Genomic DNA, 21,856 nt, shown 5'->3' on the forward strand with positions numbered 1-21,856 from the left:
GACGGGCTTCCCGCCACTCAACCCAATATGTTACTAATATATGAGCAATGGTCATATAAATGGTGTTGATTTAGAGGAACGAAATGTTCCTCAACCGTTGATAGCCACCGATCCATCAGCGGTGTCTCTGTGGGAGCACAGATTGACAGTGATGATGATGTCATACTTTCTGTGAGAGCGAAACGTTTGTCATTATTTCTTCATCAACAATGAATTCCAACTTTGGTTACCCAACTATGGCGGCTACTTCCTGAGGGGTCGTAAAATTGCCCTTTTCTCCATTTATCATTCTCATGACTTGCTGCCCCCCTTCCGTTCCGTTCACTCAAGGATCAGTCAAAAAATTCAGCCGCTAATTTAAAGCCCATCGGCGTCCTGCTAACTCCAGCCACTCAAACTCTGCGCCTCAGGATGGACAACTGTTAATTAAATTTCCCCCTTGTCCTTTTCCTCTCTTTCTGCACTCGTTTTGGGTGCATGTTTTTGTACCGGTTTTCCAGCTTTAACCCTTCACTGGAAAAGTAAACAATCCTGTCTTCGCTTCCTTCTCCCCACATCATATCTGAGGAATTTTGCAAGATTTTTGAACATTCAGTCAAGTACATTTTTTTTATTTTTATAATAAAAGTCGGTTGGGTTAGCTCATAAAAATTATTTATAATTTGAGCTGCAAGTTGTAATTTGCGAGAAATGTCAATACGACTTGCGTAAAACAAAGTACAGGAAGTAACCTGTAAATGTTTCATTCAAAGAGAGATGGTGATAGCGAAATAGAGAACAATTACAGATTGCAGCTTTACGAGTAAATTAATATTGAATAGATAAACCAATAAAAGGGCAGGTCTGAAAAGCTCTCATTGATATTTTTCTTAACACGGGTAAATTGAAGCTAACTGAATTTCAGAGGCTAAACATATTACTAAGAAAAGAAGATTCTTCAGACGCGGTCTTCTTAATGGATGCGAAACGCTCTTTCTCAGTACAGTGGAGCATTCAGCATTTTTATCAATGAAGTCATTATTAAGACAAGCTTGCTGTAAATTTCCTGTCAAATGATTTAATAAGGGTATCACAGCACGGGTGTGTGTGTGTGTGTGTGTGTTTGTTTGCCTCAAGTTCGCTTTAATAAGGTTAAAGCAAGAGATTTAGGCTCTGCTTGCGCTGCCTTAAGACAATCGGACACAAAGGGCCGCTGAGGGTCACACAGAGTTTAAAAATGTGGAGTCCCACAGAGGTCAGCATCTAAAGTACCTTCACAATGACCAGAACTGTGTTACGAAAACAGCTGACGTACTTTAACATTAATGTCTGTCTCGTAAATCGTTTCCTAATCTTTTTCATCCTCATTGGACACGATTGCAGGAACTGGAAAAATATGTTGAAAATGTAATTACAGCCAAACCCAAACAGACATAATGTTGAAGAGCTATGACAAAATGGGAATTAAATGAACTGCTCCGACACAGACATCCACACATTACGGTCAAATGACCATCATTTACCATGAGATTCCAATTAAATATAAGTACAGCTTCAATACTACATCTTTGCCTCGAATGTGAAATTACATTTTGAACCGAGATCTTTCTCAAATTCTGTTAATTTCTTATTCACACTTTTCCTGCAGTGACTATTGACATTTGGATTGGTTACCAATGTAAATTTTTATTGGGTGTATAGTAAGTTATTATTTAGCCAGGCACTAAATAGTGACTCAATAAAGCAAAACTAAACAAACCGATTGCTTTGGTCGATTGAAAATATTGTGTAACTTTTGCCTCTCTATCGGCATCTGGTTGAAACATACAACGGCAGATTATTTTAGGTACTATTCTGTACATTAGTGAAGTCAAATTAAGTCAAACTGACATTACTCGCAATCGCACCCAACAACTTCAATTATAAATCATTATTATTAGCTCACCTTGTGAAAGGATGGAATTCTTTTAAATTAAACTTATTTTTAGTCAAATAAATATATATAATACATTTAATTATAAAATGGGCATGTGCTATTATCCTGAATTCTGAAATGACAAAAAAAAGAAAAAACCAATGAAGACCTTAAAGTGGTCATATATTGCACGAATATGTTTTTCCGTGTATTTTGTGTGTTATAAGTTGCCCGTGCATATATTAAACATGTAAAATAGCAAAAATATCGTTTCAGAGATGCGGGGCAAAGAGGCGATACAAACATGCACAGTTTTCATGAGTAACATTTCAAGTAAATTAAACGTTTTATGCTGAAATTAAAAGCTTATCTTTAAAACAAACCTAAAAAAACATTTGAGTGCAGCGACTTGCATTAAATCTAAGCTCATAAACATTCATTTACAATATGGATTGAGCATATTTTATTTTACATGTGAACAAACTAGTCTGAGAAAGAGTTTAGGATTGCGTTTCACTCGTTTGCGTTTTAAGAGCCACCCAGTGGAACCATGGCGTAATATAAATGAATTACAAGATCGATATTTGGCGCAGCGTATCTATTCTCGTATCGGACGAAGAGCGACCACGATACATTGCCACACCCCTAGCTAATACAATCCCCTCAACTAATCTTAAATTACAACTTTTGATTCAAGAAAAGATGAATAAATGCTGCAGAAATATTGCTTATTATTAGGTTATGTTAGCTAATGTGCAAACTAATCTTAACAAATATACCCTTGTTGTATAGTGTACCAAAAACACTAAGGCAAGCAGCCACATTAATTCACGGCAGGGCTCCAGACTAACTGACTGAATCTTTCCGGAGCGCAAGCAGAAAATGAAGCGGTACACCTTAAATCAGCCTGCAATGCAAATATTAACATTTCCCTTAAAATAGCTGTCAAATACTTTGTACTTTCTGGTAGTTAAGTCTATTTATTATCAATGTGCCACTTTATTTCAATTTCAGAGGGATATGACATTACAAGGGTCATACTTTTTTGTTAATTCTCGCTAAAAGTTTAGAAAAATCTGCAGAATTCTGTGGAACAGTTGTAAATGCGTTCACATTTGTACAGAAATGATAATCTGCGTTAGAATAGTTCTAAAATACAACCCGTCTATGCATTTAACTGCAGGTGACAGTGGTTTGGTTCGGTCATCATTCTTAAAAGAGGAAGAGCCTACAGAGAAGATTTCAGGGCTTAGTATAGATACAGTTTAAACCAGACCAAATAAGTACTCAATTCATTTGAATCAACTGAAAATGTGCATGTCTTTGTATGAAAAAGTTTATAGCCTATTTTATTGTTTACAGTGTTAAAGCAAAACGAAAGGGCTCATCTTAATACTACACAATGTAAAGATAACTTCACAAAAACATTCGTTCCTGATGTGAACCTATTGGAAATGATTCAACGCCGTCTCAAGTTATCAACAGAAAACTGACGTATTCAGAACTCCTCGTTTCGTTTAAAACATCTCAAATATCAAATAGTCTTTTCCTCGGGCTCAGTCGAGCGAATCGTGTGAAATGCGCTCACGTTGTGTCTGTAAACTTGTCAATGATCAGCTGAGCTGTGACCGACGTGGTGACAGCGAGAAACATCAGGCACCCAGCCACGCAGCCCTTTCTCACACACATTGGCCTACACTGGTGGGCTCGCGATCTAGATTATAGCAACTAGGAAAAAAAATCCATACTGGCAGGTAGCACATGCGCGAGTACTTGTGAAAGTAAAACGCTTGCTCCGTCTCATAAACTGGTCGCTAAATGTGCTGCATGTGCTTCATTATTCATGTGAATGTGAGCGAACTGGTTCTGAAACTGAAGAGCATAAAGCCAAAGTGAAATCATCAGATCAGAGGCCTGCCGCTCATGAGGCCTGCCGAACGCGAACGACTTTAATTAAAGGAGCATGAGCGCTCTGCCTTCATACCTCTCTAATCTAACGTTCCCTTGAAGTGGCTCTGTGTGTGTGGGGTATATTTGAACTAAGCTTCAAATGTGTGTGTGTGTCAGCAAGGGAGACACTGTGTGTGCGTCTGCGTCTTTGTAATGGGATCTGCATTTGGCGAGCTGCGTTTCTCCCCGGGCAAACAGCAGGTTTAGACTCGGCCTGTAAGGCCACAACGGCTTTCCAAGACTTGGATTAACCCTTGCAGCGAGATACACCAGAAGATTTCAGTGACGGGGCAGCACTGATACAAGAAGCGAAGCTGAATGAAGGAATCCGACCAAATATTCTCACACGTTCATTCTGTTTTCCTTCGGCCTCTCATTCATTCATTTCTCTCAAGGCTGTTCTTTACGAGAATGCGAGGGGGATAGAGCTTCTCCCGTTTCTTGGTCCATTGTTCCTTCTGCTCCAGAGAGCTGTAATTCAACCACCCACAATCCCTCTCTGCGCTCACACGTCTCGCACTTTAACAACCGTATCTTTACCTGACACACAAACCGGCGGCTTTGTGCACCTGAGGCTACCAGGTGTGTTAGCCGGTCTCAATTTCCTACCTCCAGATCTGCCCCTTCCGTAGGAAAGGCCGATCACATGCGAGATCTCTTTAACATCTCGAATGCTGCTCTTAGACGGCAGGGAGATTAAGGATGAGCGAGTGGAGACTTGAGGTCTCGAATTTTTTCCCGAGAAAAGAGACTTGTGTCTTAACTAGAGTTCAAGGATATTATAGTTTACTTAAACCATCTTAAAAATCTAAACTAAACTAAAGCTATTTCTAAAGTTTCAGCCTTAGTCATATTTAGAAAAATAGAAATGCTATCTTGGTGATAAACTAAAATAAGTTTCAGGCACACAGAAATAGCTTATAAAGCAATACAAAAATTTACAAATGATAAAATGCAAAAGCACAACACCGCTAAAAATGAACCCGAAAACAAAAAATATAGAAAATAAAAGTTGCTTTAAATTGTGAATTAAATTGAAAACAAAAGTATAATAAAATTAAAAAGATCTCAACTATCAAAAGTCAACTCAATAATAGAATTCACTAAGAATAAACAAATACAATAAACCTTTAACCGGGCAAATATTTACATGTATTTATTTATATTTTCCAAAAGATGTAATGATATATAAATGTTGTAAATTTTTCTTAAAGGGACAGTTCACAAAAAAAAATAATTCGGTCATCATTTACTCGCCCTCAGATTTGACAAAACCTGTATAAATGTCTTTGTTCTGCTGCACAAAGGAAGATATTTGGAAGAATGTCAGTAACCAAACAGATCTCATACCCCGTTTACAGCCATAGAAGGGAAAATAAATACTATGGGAATTAATGGTGGGGTGAGATCTGTTTGGTTACTGACATTCTTCCAAATAACATCCTTTGTGTTTGACAGAAAAAAATATGGGAGTAAATGACAGAATTTTCATTTTGGGGTGAACTATCCCTTAAAATAAATGCATGTGTGTGTGTGTGTGTGTGTGTGTGTGTGTGTGTGTGTCTTAATATACAACATTTAGATGCACAGTCTACTTAAATTGATTAATCGTATAACAACCTAAAGGAAACCACTCAGATATACAAAAAGAAAACCCACAAAAGACCATTTTCCGAGCAACTGAACATTCCTTCAGGCTGTTTCTCTACATCTCCTTTTTGTGGTGTAGGCCTGTCTCTTATGTTTTCTCCATGCTTCTGAATTCTTTTTACAACCCCCCCTCCTCAACTTCCTCTCAATAAGCAGGTGTGCTAACACTTTCTTCCCTCCATCCCTCTTTCTTAGGCCTCCAAGTCACTCACAGCTGACCGCCTTATACAACCCCTCTTCACACATGCACAGATACCACCCCCTCCAGAGAGCATAAAAGAGTCTTAAAACTCAGCGATGGAACTTAATCCATGAAAGAAACAACAAAAAAGCCTGCAAAGCTGCTCGGCCCATCCCAGCGTGTCACGGCGTTCAAAAAGAAACACACACATACTATTACTGCGTCTGGCAGACACAACATTACACGCTCTGTTCGCATTCTTTAGTTTCAACTTGCTGCGACACCCTAAAGTGACGTGCTTGTGAATTCCGCTCGATTTGCTTGGGAAAGTGGACTGAGAACTTCAGGTGACTTGTCTTTGTTTTAGTTCACTTGCAAATATCACAACAAAATATTTACTGCGCTCTCCCTGGAACTAAAGCTAGGCACTTATCTTTTATTTATCGGATTGTTATCTGATTAGATATATTTCATTTATGCTTTGCTACTTTAAAAAAACGAACGCAAATCTGATCAGATATTGTTCGCACACTATATAAAAATATTTGTGGGTCTCCCAAACTTTAGCATAAAGACAAATTCAATTTGGGAAATAAAAAAACAAAAGTGAACAAATTGTAAATACCGCCCAGGATACCTTCATGACAAATTTCCTGGCAAGTTATCTACAACCCCTCTCTAGCTTACCTCTCTCTCTCTCTCTCTCTCACCCTCTCGTACCCCCCTTTCCTCAAGCACTTGTCTTAAGCTCCCTGGGTTTCTTTTCTTCTCTTTTTAAATAGAGAGCCAGTACTGTGAAGTCTAATAATGGTCATTTTGCCTCCCATTGAAGCCTGGGTAATTCTGCCAGGCCTCGGTTCACTTTGAAACACATGACACAGGGAGCTTCCCAGTGGCCATGGCAACTCACTCAGTGGGTTCCAAAGCCATGATTTCATACTTGCGGAGGGACAGAAAACCTGCGGACCAATGGAAAGATGCTCCACCCAGTGGGAGAGAACCTTTGACACCAAGCAAAGGAAAACCCAGTGAGATAATATCAGCAAGTTGAGGCATACACAAACATAAAAGAGAAACCCCAGACCTACGGCCCCATCAGAGCATCAAAAACGATAACTGCCCCCTCCCCTTGTCCCCCCTGTGCCTCCTACTTCTGCTCGTGTGTGTGTGTGTTTATAATGAAAACTAAATGTGTGGTTTCGTTAAAGCCACTTGACAAGGACAATGTTCCTGGTAACCAAAAAAATTCAAAGTAAGGTTGTGTACAAAAAATTCAAAGTAAGGTTTGATGAAACTGTACTTTTTAAATGATTAAGTGCAAAGTTGACAATAACTTTTTAATATTTTTAAAAGGTTACATATTTGCAAAAAACTCATTATAAAGAGGGACTGATATTAATGATTATGGAGATTAAAATATTGAAATAGGGAAACTTTTTTAATGACAAAAACAAATCCGTTTATGGTAATATTAGGAAATGCATTATAACCAAACAATGACAGATGTACTTTAAATATGTTCATTATCAGCACCAACATCCAAGCAGGCGGTGCATCAACATGTTGTGCAAAAGCACTTCAGTCAATCGAGTACTGAATTGTGGTTCTTTCCTGCTTCCTCTTACAGTCTCTCTCGGCCGATATGATTTCCTGTCCTTCATTCATTATCTGAGATATGCCCAAAATTTCTTAACAACAAGGCCACATTTCTTAACAACATTGTAAGTGTTACCAAAAACTAGAAAGTATACTAGGAATTACCTTTTTTTAACTCACTCGTACAGCAAAATGTTGTAGCTCTAGCTTTGTAGCCTCAACTTTCTCTGGTTTTGCAGACAGATTACAGCTCGACAATTAAGTTCACACAAAGCACATGTTTCAGCTCATAAAAGAGAAGTTCATCAAACGGCGATGTGTGAGGAAATGCCTGTGTGCACACATGTACATCTGCTAGTTAAAGGTGCTGTGTGTCATTTTTTGAAGGATCTATTGACAGAAATGCAATATAGTTTACATAATTATGTGTTCAGAGATGTATAAAGAACTTGCATAATGATGCATTATGTTTTTATTGCCTTAGAATGAGCTATTTCTATCTATCTGTCTGTCTGTCTGTCTGTCTGTCTGTCTGTCTGTCTGTCTGTCTGTCTGTCTGTCTGTCTGTCTGTCTGTCTGTCTGTCTGTCTGTCTGTCTGTCTGTCTGTCTGTCTGTCTGTCTGTCTGTCTGTCTGTCTGTCTGTCTGTCTGTGTCTGTCTGTCTGTCTATCTATCTATCTATACCACGGGTCCCTTTGCATGGAATTCACCATGTAGCCCATAACGGACAAACTGCTCTACAGAGAGTGTAGTTGTTAATACGTTATCTCTTTGGCAAAGTGAAAATGTGATGACATCTTAGTTTTGTGAGAGCCACCGTAGTGCTTAGAAAGGGAAGAGGTGGAGTGAGCCTATGGTTTGCAATTCGCAACCTCACAGCTAAAAACTCCACATTGCACCTTTAAAAGCTTTTTCTCAAACACAACTCGTTTCTAACCGCAATCTAAGGAATAGATCTGGTCAGAACTGTTTCCTAACCAAACTGGCTGTGGTGGTACAATGGTTTATAGAAAATAAGAAACTACATTATGTGTTTGATACACAATACCACAGTGCTTTGATATACCATACCAGTGATCATATACAAAAATATTTTTGCAGTTCTACTTCGAAAACATTATTACCATCTCCACGTATTGGTCTATAATCGAACAAGCAAGACAAGTTTAGAGTAAATGTACTTTTTTGCGACCTCCGCCAAATGCACACAGAACTGTGTGGACTGATGCAATGGGAGGACTCAGTATGTGGTCAGATGAAAGAACAGAACCCCTCCGCCGGTTTCGCATGTGTCAGAACAGAGCCCTGTTTGAAAGAGAGGATATCATGCTGGCAGGAAGACAAAAAAGACAGAAAGAGAGAGCAACAAACAGATCAAGACCTCAATAGAGAAGGGCCCTGCTGGGAAAGAATGAAGTATATTCACCAAAGAAGAAACTTTCTTGCAAGAAGAGACCAGTCTGTTTGTTTGCACTAAAAATATTTTGCGATTTATAGGTGCACAAAGTAATTTTTGTTCCTGTTTTGCTAACCAATAAATCAGTGTCTTGAATGAATAATGCATGATGCGACCACACCGGCCCAATAATAGAGGGGTTTCCGAAGTAAAGAAATTTAGTCATGTGATCAACATGGCACCCACCATAGGCATTTCTTTGTGACAGCACAGCCTAGCACCTCAAAAAACCTGGTTCTGTTCTGCTATCCCCAGTTGAGACCGATGTATGCGAGAAAGAATGGTGTGCCGCCAAATAAAAATAACAAGTAGGAATGAAAGAGAAAGGAAGCAGGAGAGGTGGGAGGTGAGCAGAACGATGGCTCTCGGCGGACCGAGACAGGAAATGGAGGAAGAAACTGTGTACATACATGTGTCAGCGGGGCAGCTCCGTCAAGACCTTACACAAATCAGAGAAGCATGCATGACCTTCTCACTAACACAGACACGGAGAGGGTTGAAACAGACCTGAGACCGTTTACTTGGACTCTGCGTAATGAACTGGTAAAAAGTGGACAAAGTCGAATAAAGTAAAAAAATTACATTTCACAAGAAGCCCATTTCATAAACGAAACCCTTTAAAGAAAATCTGAATGTGTTGTATTTGAATTAAACTGTGTTTGTTCAGACAAAACGAGAATGTATGAAGAAAAATGAAAACAGGGGAAGGGGTGGCACAGCAGGGACGGGCTGGCACAAGCAGGTCAAGGGGACACTGGTGCCGAGGACTGAATGAGAACCCCGGCTGAGCGGCAGTTTATATCGGAGCCCCGATTATGACAGCGGACCCTCTAATTATAGCACCAGCTCAAAAGAAGCGAAGGATGTTTTTCTATCCCATTATTATGACGGGAAAAAGATGGAATGTGTTTATCACCTAGCTTGAACTTTCCGTAAAATGCATTCAATGGAATTAAAAATATATTAAGGCTCTGAAAACATGAATGATGTGAGTAAATGAGGCGAAACCCTCAAATTAATGAAGAACAGACATGGGTGTCTCAAGATCACAAAGAACTTGCTACAGAGCAAAGGTGGTAACAAAAAGCAGACTGCAAAGATTCTTACATCATTTCCTGTTTTAAATAGAGAACCATAACATCACAGCAGTAGTTCTGGGCCATGTATGATCTCATTCTCACAAAACTCCTTCAAAAGCTTCCGTAAACCCATGCAAAACACCATGTGGAATTATTGCTGTCTGATTCTATCCTTTATTCATCAAGACTTTTTGCCCAAACTATCCAACTTGATCCATAATCCAACTATCCAATTTCCATGTTCCAACTTCTAATTCAAATAACAATGAACCTGTTATGGCACAAAATAGCTGCAGACAATGATGAATAGACCTTTGAACAGATTTACTACGGCTGGTAAACATGAAAGCATGTCGGTAATTGTGTCCTTACCTTGCCCAGTACGGTAAGGCAGCTTGGGTCTAATTCGGGTTGTTCTAGTTTGACCACGCCCACCCAGCCATATTCGTACAAGTCCTCTTCATCGTTGTTGTTACACAGGCCCAAAGGGTGCATCTGAAAAAGAAGAAAAAGACAATTTAATGTCTCATTCTGAATTCAATTCAAAATCTAGCGGTCAGCAGGGCGTGAACGGGAAATACATCAACATAATAATCTGTGAAACATTAAATGAAGGACAAAGAGTTGAAGTGGGCACCTTTACGCAACAGGCAATAACTTATGTTATTGCACAATACCTCTACTTCCTTTACTAACTTGCCCTACACTGACGAGGCAAGCCAAGCCACACCTACAACAAAAAATGAAAAAAAAGGCCAGGTATACCAGAGCCAAATAGGTGTCCCAAACAGTTGGAACCAAGGACTCTTTGAAATACTGAGCCATTGTCCTGTTTTTGGCATACTTCCTATCAGTCCACAGGCTTTAAGTGTGAAACCTGTCGCGTTTGATGTGTTGAAAATTGACAACATGGATGTTTATCAAGGAAAATCTCACAGGAGATAAAACCCTCTTGAAAAGTGAGAACGAAGTTAAAGCTTATCGAATGATAACATAACTGTTAAACGAGGCCACGCATTGTTTGAGCATGGATGTTTATTCGTTTATTGGTACTATTAGCTTTAGTAGAATGAAATTTCACAAACATGTCGATGGATTTATATAAAAGATTTGCCTTGATAAGCATGCACTTTTACCAAAAGACAGAAAAAGACCAAAAACATTTTTTAAAACATATATACATACGTATACGAAGTTATTGAGTACTTTTTTTGTTAACGATTTGCAACCCACAGCTGAGAGCTTCTGGTTAAAAATGTTACGAAAATCTGCTCCAAATGGACGCAAATTGGATTAACACTCTGAAAAAGCTGATTATCATCTTAACTCTGGCTTCAAAAGCCACATCAGGTCCCGAGAGGCCTTGGATTCGGCATTTGCATTTAAGTTTGCAAAACTGATGTGATGTTTTATCCCATTAGCCGGACAATATAGTTCCTTCATACTGGTTTGCATTGTATTAAAGGGGCTTTGTAGGGTTGTCTGAGAGTTGCCTGTCCAACAATTCTGGATTTAAGACACTGGGCTAAAATGATGCCTGTTTCAAACGGTGAGCACAATGAATCTTTTTAAAGCCTTGCATATGCATTGTTCTCTTGAGAAAGAAACAAATTTAACATTGAAACATCTCTCAACACCTCCGAAACGCACACACAATAATTTCCTTAAAATTTCCCCCACAAATTGGCTAAATGTCCGGTTGCAAACATCTCTATATCATTATAATAATAATATTGATGGTTATAAAATGACGTGCAGAGAGATATCTCGAAAAAGCTTCAAAACTCATTTTATTTCACCTCAAAGGACACCTGACCTCATTGGAGTTGGTCAGTGAGATCACTTCCTATAAAAAACAAATCCCTTTCACACCAAACACCGACATTTAAATTTTTAGGGGCACAATTCAGTCATACGTTGATCACCAAGAACCGTTTCGTCTTCTCAGTTTATATAGGGTAACAGTGTTTCTCTAAAAGAGATGCACACACATCCTTCATCATTCTTTGAAATGTTGTGCTTGATGCATTAAATATGTGGAAAAACAAGCAAGAGGTACAACAAATCGTGTATGTGTATGTGTGCATATGCCTGCGGGCAAATCATAATACAAGGAGGCCAGCTTTAACTCTGAACTTTACACGCTTGGTATCCTTCAATGCATGAAACGTCAGTCTTAAGTGTGCAGGTACTTAATTTCTCTGACAATCCAGCAGATTGGCAGAGACATGTATTTCTGGAGGGGTTGCAATTCAATCTAAGAGCAATAAGTTAATAGTTCCCTTGGTCTGAAATGCCTTCCATGGGAAAGGAGACCCAGGAGCAGTTTCTGAATGAGAAACCTATAATTACACAAGCCGAAATACTTCAAAATGAGATGATAAATGAGTATGTATGTAATAAATTACAAAGTAGAAAAAGTATCAAACCAACAGTACATGAAAAAAGCCGGTTGACCCAAAGGCAGCAGCACAGAAGGACACTAAACAGAGCTTGTCTAAAATCAAACCGGCAGAAATTTTCTTAAAACAGATCGCTTATCGTTTAAAGTCGACCTTAAGTTGTTGGTACACACAGAGCAAGCCTTCATGGTCCGTGGCTGCCGTCCAGTAGTACAGAAAACAGAACAGATGAGCCCCAGGCATGGCATTTAGGTCAAGGCCAGTATCAATTTCACCCACAACAATCAAAATGCCCAGTGGGTATGAACTGCTATAAACCCCTTCCGTAGGTTTCAAATGTTGGCATCGAGCAGCCAAGGTCAAGATTTCTCACAGTTAGTTTAAGTCTTTTATTATCATTGAATTTAAAGCCATCAAACCTACTTAGCCGAAACTAAAATCTGACACGGAACAAATATAATTCGCTCCAACCAGGCCGCAAGTCAAGCTAAGAAAATTGTACCGTGCGCCACAAAAAAGGGTCAATTTGAAAACTCCTTTCTCATGCCGCTGATCTCACCAACCCACCCCCACATATACTCTCAGTTCTGACCCTGTGCCCGTCACCCGGCCCCACCTCCCCCCGCCACGGGAGTACGGAATAGTTCCTGGAATAACAGACCGTCGTGCCAGGAGAGGTGGGGGAATATTTGATCAAAGCCACAAGTGGGCTGCAGAATCCTCTCCCCTCCTTCCCGGGCCCGCGGCCACTCAGAGAAACTCAGCTTGGCTGGAGCTCTCAGGGCAGCTTTTCAAACAAGGCCAAGAGCCTTTCAAACAAGCAAGAGTGCAGAGAGCTATCCAGCCATGGGCCGTGTTGAGCCGTGCAAGCGAACGCCATGTGCACAGGAGCTTTGGACAGTAGTTGGCTTCCTACTCTGTCTCAGTCAACCAATGAACTACAGACAAAGCAAGATGTTTCCAGAGTTTCTGAAGACGAAGCGATAGTGATCAATAAATCAGAGTACTGAAACCAAAAGTATTTCATAATCATTCAAGACAACCATCACTACACTAACAAGTTCAATTTCTCTTTACCCTCACTCTGTTCTCATGCCACCAGCTGTTACATATCTCCAACATTTCCTCATCTGTAAAACTGGAAAGCACTGCTGTAATAAAATGCCCACACATACTGGAAAGAGCTTTGCATCAGGTACACATGGCAACCCAGCCAATTTCCTTTTGGCGCTGGTCGCCTGAACTCCCACCTACTATCCAAACAGAGGATGTACTCGCAGACTCCAACACTATTCTGGTTTGTCTATCAGAAGAGTGTGAAATACTGAAAGGGCTAGATGCCTACAGCTTCTACTCTGTCTGCCCTGGACTATTTATCTTTTTCCTCCTCTCTGCCTTTCATCCTCCAGCCATAAAGCTGTCGGACATTTATAATCTCACACTTCGGTTCAATGCGTGTCTGATCTGCAAGTGCTGCAATACGCAGAACAAATACTGAAAAACGAGGGAACTTAAAGGGTAGGTACAAATCAAAAGGTAGTGTTTTCACCTTGCAGAATACACAATTATGCATTTGGTAGAGGATTTTATCCAAATGCATTCAATCTATACATTTTATATATGCGTTTCCTGGGATCGAACCCATGACCTCTGCATTGGTAACGTAGATTATTTTAGGTTAAATTGTGCAAGATAATATTAATAATACTTAATTTATGTAATTAAATAATTTTGTCTTGGAATTTATGCAAAATTACTTTGTTAAAACATTGTATTCTGTTTCTTCAGAGCAATGCTGCATAAATATAAGCAGATATAGATTTTTAAGACAAGACAACACAATTTTAAATAACTGATAATAATTTATAATATAAAAGGTGTTTATATATAATTATTGAATTATTATAATATATTATTATTATTATAACACCACATGTTCTGCAAAGGAACCAAATGGCACAAATTAAGCTAGTCAAAATATTTTGCATAAGTGTATAAGGAGAGGGGGGAGGAGCTTGCCGGTCTGATTGGTCGTGTCTTCTCCTTTCCCAAGTTCTGGAAATAACTTCAAAGGGGATGACAGCCTTGAAGAGAGCACAGATAGAGTTACAGTGTGGCAGCTGGAGAAGCATTGCAGGTGGGGCCTGCTCTGACGGAGTAATATTATCTTATAAAGGGAGACTGGATGCTTTTCAAAGCAGGCGACTTCCTTTCCTTTGTGGCCTAAACAAAAACGATGGAACGACAGTTGCAAAAGTCACCTCTGGCCAACAAAAGCCTCAACAACTCATGCTTAGAAACCTAAGGAATAAAGCGCATACTGTGAAGGTGGTGACATCATACGGCGCCAACCACAAGCATCTTATGTCAGCATCGCTTGAAGCATAAGGAACTGGTTGAGCCCACCGTTCGACTATGCAATGGTGGCTTTTTGTGTACAGTCATTCAAGTCTTGGGCCACCCACTGCAGTCGCCCAAAAAACCATCAGCACACTGTTCCCTTGGTGACAACGTAGGCAAACAAACGGTCCAATTTAGACCACAGCAACATTTAATATCATGTAAATACTCAAATATGCATCATCAAGGCCCCGGGGTAAGAACTTTGACAGAGAAGTGACTATAGAGTATATTAACATTGACTGTGAGTAGAGATTGAAACCATCAATGGTGTGAAGAACTTCCATCACACTCTGAAGTCAAGCACTCAAAATACAACATCACAACTGCACAGAAGCATGATAACTAAAGTTGACGCTAGTGTTCCACTAGCTAATGTGAATCAATTCGATTTGGCGAATGCCTTAGACTTCACAAGATCTTAAATGATTGAAATTTCATAAATCAAAGGTTAACAGTGACAGACTGTTACAAATATTTTAGATATGCAGATCTTTTTTTCAATTTTAACTATGCCTCCATGTCGTTGGAGCTTGCGGCAGAAAGTGCATGTTATCTATAATAAGAACTGCATTGCCACTAAACCGATCACTTAAAGTGTCACAACAGAAGCTGTTGTGATCGTGACATCAACATGCACACCTCACAATCCAACCTCTAGGCCAAAACACCTACCATACATTTAGGGTTAACCGGACATGATTTATGACCAAGGCGGGCAAAAGTGCACGACAGAATACCAGTAGAATTGCTCTTGAAGTTCAGGAGGCGGGTAAATCTGTGCCTGGGAGGATTGTAGTCATCAACACCTAACTTTACTGTTCCCTTTGAAGTACCTCCCCGGCTTTGAAGGTCCCGGCAAAGAGGAATGCCTGCACAGTGCTCTTGGAAAGCCCCCAGAGTTGTGGAATGTGAAGCAAGCCGTTGCCCAGCCTGCTGGAATGCGATTAGAGTGCTGGAACAGACCGGAGCTCCCGCGCCAAGGAATGGCTGCCATCACCAATGGCAAAGCGCTGGAATATGTATTGCGAAAAAATATTTCATAGAGAAAAGTCAGATTATGGCTGTGAAAGAGACGGAGAGATGAACAGCCAAGAATAAGAGCCAGCATATTTTCAAAGATACTTTTTAAGACTTCGGTACTGTAATAAACACACATTAAATGTAGCCTGGGGTTTTGTGCAGAAGGCGGACAAAAACAGCTTAAGCCCATAAAAATGAAGAGGAAATAAACTAAGAAATTGTATTTGCATGGCTTCGTCCATGTATTATCTAGTCACTTCCCTTAGAAATAGGAACCATGGTTTTATTATAGTTAGAGTGTAGTAATGTTTTTTTAGATAATTGGTTCCCATTTGTATTACCGTAGGGATACTACAAATACTATATTTATTGTGGTAAGACCAGGTTTTACTACAAATGAAAACCAAAATCTGTTGTTCCTACTAGAGATGCACCGATATTACATTTCTCCACAGATACTGATAGCCGATTATACAGCAGGACTGTGTTGCACATGCTACTAAAAAAAAAATCGGTCTGTGCTACGAATAATTTTAATAGTGTAGCACGCGTGCGATACAGTTTGGCAAGTGCATTAGATAGATCTGCTTGTTCGTGTGAAGTTTGTTTGTTGTTGTTTGTTTGTGCGTTTATTTGGTCATGCGTGAAGTTAACTTTGTGCACCGCAATTTATTTTTCGTTTTTATTAAGTTTAATAAAGACTTGTTTTCCGGCTGCATCAAGTCCATTGATCTATCCATAAGCGGAATACAAAACAACATTCTTCAAAGTTGCTTTGAAGTATATGCCTAGAACATATTTACTTTTAAATGAAAGTAAACAGATGAAAAAGCAAGAACATAAGGAGTCAATTTGATTCTGATCGGAGTTGAATCCAATCATATTTCCATTGAGTTTGAATGTGCCTTCCGTTTGTAGCGTTTCATCTTGTTGACATTCAAACACCACCATCATCAAGTGTTCGTGGAAAAAAAGTACAAAACAAAAAAAAGGTTGTGTAAGGTTTATATAGGTTAACCAAATCTATTTATATACAAATTCTCTCTAAGACGTACTAGACATTGACCTTCGTCTTACCACTCGAGCAAGTGCTTGTCTATTGGCTCGGCTCTTAAAAGAGGGAAAGTAAAGCTGGAGATGACTGGGTTGATCCCAGGAGCTCTCTCTTTAAAGGTCAACAACACCATATAGACAATCTCTTTACTTGCATGCAATGTCCTTCTGCAAAGCTTCCAACAACAGAGACAGCTCGATGTGAGCAGGGGATGTGATGCATTGACCATTGCAAAATGAATCACGAGAACAACAAACAACATTAAGTACAGTAGAGACACATTACGTTCCTTCGCATTCGTGACTGCAGCAATGCACGTTCGCTGGAAAACAGTTGAGCTCTGGCTCATGTTTACAACCTGTTTTCAAAGAAAGCAAAAACACAGCTCCCGAGAGAGAAACCAGTCAAAATCTCCACCCATTCCCTGACAACTTCACACATGCATAACTCGACCGCAAGCATCACCCTCCACCCCTCTACACATACACAACGTTTGGCTTGGCCGCAATGCGACCAACTGAGGTCATTCGGCACGACATCAACCGGAGGATCGCAACGAGCTACTCCTGTGCCAACGTCACCTGTCAATCATGAAGAAAACAAGTAGTGAAAAAGGGGGTGGAGTATCCTCCGCCAATCACTGAAATATCCTTTAAAGTGTACTCTAGCCTCTGGACTCGTGAGATCTCAAGTTGCAAAGATAAATGCTGGTTGAATGATAGGATCCAAGAATGCACGGCCATGGAAAGCGATACACTTTCGAACCACAGCGTGCATTCGGCACCTCCATGGAATCATTTACCAAGGCATTCCCTCTGGCACATCCGAGGGTACGCTCCGGTTCATGCTAACCAGCCACGCTATGCCACTAACTTAGATTGAGTTTCTGTTGCCTTTGCTTTGTTTTGCTTCGGAAGGTCTAACAGAGGTTACCTTTCTTCATTTCCAGGTCAAAGCCTACGGTCTGATTATCCACATTGGGCTCGAGTAAAGGAGATGAGATAGTTTTAAGGCAACATGTGTATTCAATTAAAAGTCACACACAATTTCCTTACGCTTGCATTCAAAGTATGCGATGACATGAGGCAATAATCTTTTAATGAGGCATGACATGCACAGTTTCTAGAATTTCCATAAACCGCTCTTTTACCCTAATGTCCACAGATCCCTGACTGAGGAAGCCCCTTTTGTTGTTGAATGTTTTGCTCTTCCTCTGCCTTCATGTTTCCAGATAGCTTAAAGGAAACGCAATTCCAGAACCAAGATTGGGTTTACAGTTTTTCAGAGGTACTGTGAAAGCAAAAACAAAGTCAAGCCATTTCCTGGGGTTACGAGAGCACGGCAAGGGAAGGCAGGTGGAGTTTAATGAACAGCCAAGATTTCTGGTATATACCTTAAGGGAGAATCTTGGATGCTCAACACAGGAGTACCGGAAGCTATTTGGAAGCGCTTCAAAACAGGAATTACTGTATCATTGCCAAGAATGGAAAAAAAAACAAAGTAGCTTTACGAGGAAGAAAGGCTTTTATATTGCACAGAGACAAAAAAAAGGTATTTTATTACTAGGTGCAGTATTTAAGCATCTACACAGACATTAAAGGTGCTGTGTGTAATTATTTGGAGGATATTTTGACAGAAATGCTATATAATATACATACCTTGACTCTAGGGGTCATACAACTGAAAATCTAGTCAAGAATTTTGGTGCGATTCTAGATTCAGACCTTAGTTTCAGTGGTCATGTTAAAGCTGTAACTAAATTAGCATACTACCATCTCAAGAACATTGCATCATTGGAGAAACTTTTTCATGCCTTCACAACCAGCACAAGATCAAAGCTTAGTCCTTTATGTCGAACCCTATTTTATAACTTACTGAAAAGTTGTCTTCAACCAGATTTGAAATTTTGAGTTATAGGCTAATAGTTCTTATGATATCATACACTTATTTATTAAGATCACATAGGTAAAAAAAATTTGTTTGATACTTTTTTGTGGTGGGGCCAGTGAAAAATTGCAATGAGACTGCATTAGACAGCTGCAGCTACATCAGAACTCTGCTGCCAGGATTCTGACTAGAACCAGAAAATCTAAGCATATTACATCAGTCCTCAGGTCCTTACACTGGCTTCCAGTTACTTAAGATTGATTTAAAGTACTATTACTGGTTTATAAATCACTAAACGGCCTAGGACTGAAATACATTGCAGATATGCTCACTGAATATAAACCTAAGAGACCACTTAGATCACTAGGATCAAGTTAGTTAGATATACCAAGGGTTCACTCTAAACAAGGGGAATCCGCTTCAGCTTTTATGCAGCCAGTCGCTGGAATCAGCTTCCAGAAGAAATCCGATGTGCTAAAACATTATCAACATTTAAATCCAGACTCAAACTGATCTGTTTAGTTGTGCATCTACTGAATGAGCACTGTGCTATGTCCGAACTGACTGCACTGTATTTTATGTATAATAATTTTATTCTTAACTGTTTTAATTCACTTTAAATACATTTTTCAATCATTTTTAGATTATTATTTTAATTATTTTTATGTATATCACTTTGAATTACCATTGTGTATGAAATGTGCTATATGAATAAACTTGCCTTGCCTAGATGACGCTAAATTTCATACAATGGGTCTTTAAGCTTAAGGGTCCATTTACACAAACTACGGCTACACTGATAACTATAACAATACCTATATTAATGTTCACACCAAAGGATGAAAATATTCATCTGCTGGAAAAACGCGATTCCATCTATACCGCTCATGTGTCATTACAGTTGCAGTGCGGAATCGGAATCTGCACTTCTTAAATTTACAATGTTTTTCAAAGCTCTCTTTATAGTGATCGACACACTACTGCCTAATTTCTACGGTACAACTGTACACGACACTGTTTTTGAAAGCATTCAGATCAATATTTATCCACAAAATAAAACTCCCAAGTCTTTGCAGAGTTCAGCCCCACTGAGTCAATCTCTGTGTTGAGTTCACGGCTTGCTCACACCCATCCTACCCACAAGTCTCTTGTTCAGAGGCAGCGCATGTCTTTGATACTCAACTATAAGGAATCCGTAGGCGTAGCATTCAATACAAAAGAAACCTGCCAGGCTGAAAGAACAAAAACAGAGACCATGAGCAAGTGCCAAAGCTGAGATTTTTCTTCTCTTACCCCTGCCCCCCCACACCCTTTCAACAGTTTCCCTCCCTCCCTCCCCCACAACAAACACCAGCAAACCACTGAATCAGAAAACTTCCCCAATGTTTCCACCGGAGCGGCTGTCTGATGGATTTCCTCTCAGAATGCCATGTGCATCTGATGTGACCTGGCAAAAAGAGGGAACTACCTCTTTTTGTGGGAACTGAAGAAACCCATATTTGGCTGTTAGCGATGTAGGCATCCGGGGTGGTTTAGAAATGATGGTGGGGGAGTGTGGGGTCCTGACTCCCCTTGGAGATTTTCTTAAACCTATTACTAGGCATTTTCTGCATCATTGATTCAGAGGCCTGTGCTTTTGTGAAAGCAGAAAATGACCTAAATTGACACTCGTTTGGTTGCGGTTGGCAGCTGGTAGTGTAACGTTTTTGATGCAAACAACTAGCGATGTTCAAATGTTTTCAGGTTTTGAGTCTGTGTAGAGCAAGGTGCGGTTAAAATCATAAAGGGATAGTTCAGCCCGAAATTTTTATTCTGTCATCATTTACTCACCCTCATGTCATTCCAAACAAATATGACTTCGTTTCGTAGAACACAAAAGAAGATCTTTTGAAGAACAATGGTAAACAAACTTCGACCCCAATTTACTTCCAATATATGGAGAAAACCACTGAAACATTTCTCAAAATATCTTCTTTTGTGTTTCACAGAAGAAAACGTGATATACAGGTTTGAAATGACATGAGGGTGAATACAAGACAATTTAAATTTTTGGGTGAACTATTTAAGGGGAATTGCCGCAGGTCTTTTTGAGCAATCCATGCAAAAACAGAACACGTATGAAAAATAACTGAATAAAACTTTGTTTTGCTTTTACAGAACATACAAAAAGGGTCACACGACAAATTTATCGTTTTTTGAGGTCGGAATTTTTGTACAAAATGTTTAACAAATTTATTCCATTTACTTTTTAGTAAAGTTAGAAGTTAATGTGCTAGTAAAAAATCTTTAAAAATATTACTTTGTGGCCTGTATCATGTAGTCGGTTTATGATTTAACTCGAGTAAATTTGCATTTAGTTTGAGCACACTCCGCCTAAGGCTACACGGCTAACCTGCTCCGGTTTAAGTTTTATTCTGGGTTAGCGATAGCAAACCGGACCAATCAGCTCTGAGAAAAGTGACGTATATCTGACGCAGTGAAGCCACTCTCCATGTATCTCTTGCTCCAAATAAAAAAACGTTTACAGTGATAAGATGTTAGGGGGAAAATATGTTGCTGCTAACTGTTGATTTGTATTTAAAATTTACATTTATTAAATATATATTCATATCATTATTCTAGGAGCTGATAATTAATAGAATTTAATTAATAAAAATAGCGGTATACATATATATATATAGGCTTTCGACCTCGGCGAACAGTATCATCACTGCATTGACCAATCCTGGACTAAGCTCGGTGCGATACTACTCTAGTATCTGGAATCACTGGTTTATGAGCCCATCCAGGAGATAAATGTATTGTGTTTATATGTGTCCTTTTATTTTTATTTGTTCTCTCTCTCTTTGTAATATGGACCATATGGACCATTATTTACGTGTCTGAAATAAATAAATAAATAATAATAATAATAATAAAAGTAATGAAGCATTTCTTTTGATCTTTTTGTAAACCTATATAAATCATTTTAATTAAGTTAAAAAGTGAATTGCACTGATACTCGCGAGAAGTCAATCGAACTGATGATGCTTTGCATGTTTCGTGTGATTGAATGTTTGCCGCACGCGTCCCACTTTCAGGTGCATGGACCTCACAAACTCCGGATCAAACCGGAGTTGACAGAGAGTTTATACAAAGCGTTGTGCTACAGCAGAACCTGATCTAAACCAGTTTGGGTTTGTCAACTAAAAACTTACTCTGCCACAGTTTGTTCACCCCGCTTCGTGATACGTTTATTAACACGGTACTTTTTATATTATTTTTTACATATTTCTTCCCTGTAT

General features: G+C 39.3%; 1 protein-coding gene across 1 annotated transcript in view; it reads right to left on the minus strand.

The window, feature by feature from the left end:
* znrf3 (zinc and ring finger 3) overlaps positions 1 to 21,856 on the minus strand; it is a 54,708-nt gene that overhangs the window by 12,069 nt on the left and 20,783 nt on the right. Inside the window, exon 2 of the mRNA XM_079478302.1 lies at positions 10,179 to 10,301. Coding sequence (XP_079334428.1) covers positions 10,179 to 10,301 — 123 coding nt within the window. The remainder of the gene's footprint in view (positions 1 to 10,178; positions 10,302 to 21,856) is intronic.

Source organism: Barbatula barbatula (assembly GCF_947034865.1).
Source record: "Barbatula barbatula genome assembly, chromosome: 2".
Taxonomy (NCBI): Eukaryota; Metazoa; Chordata; class Actinopteri; order Cypriniformes; family Nemacheilidae; genus Barbatula; species Barbatula barbatula.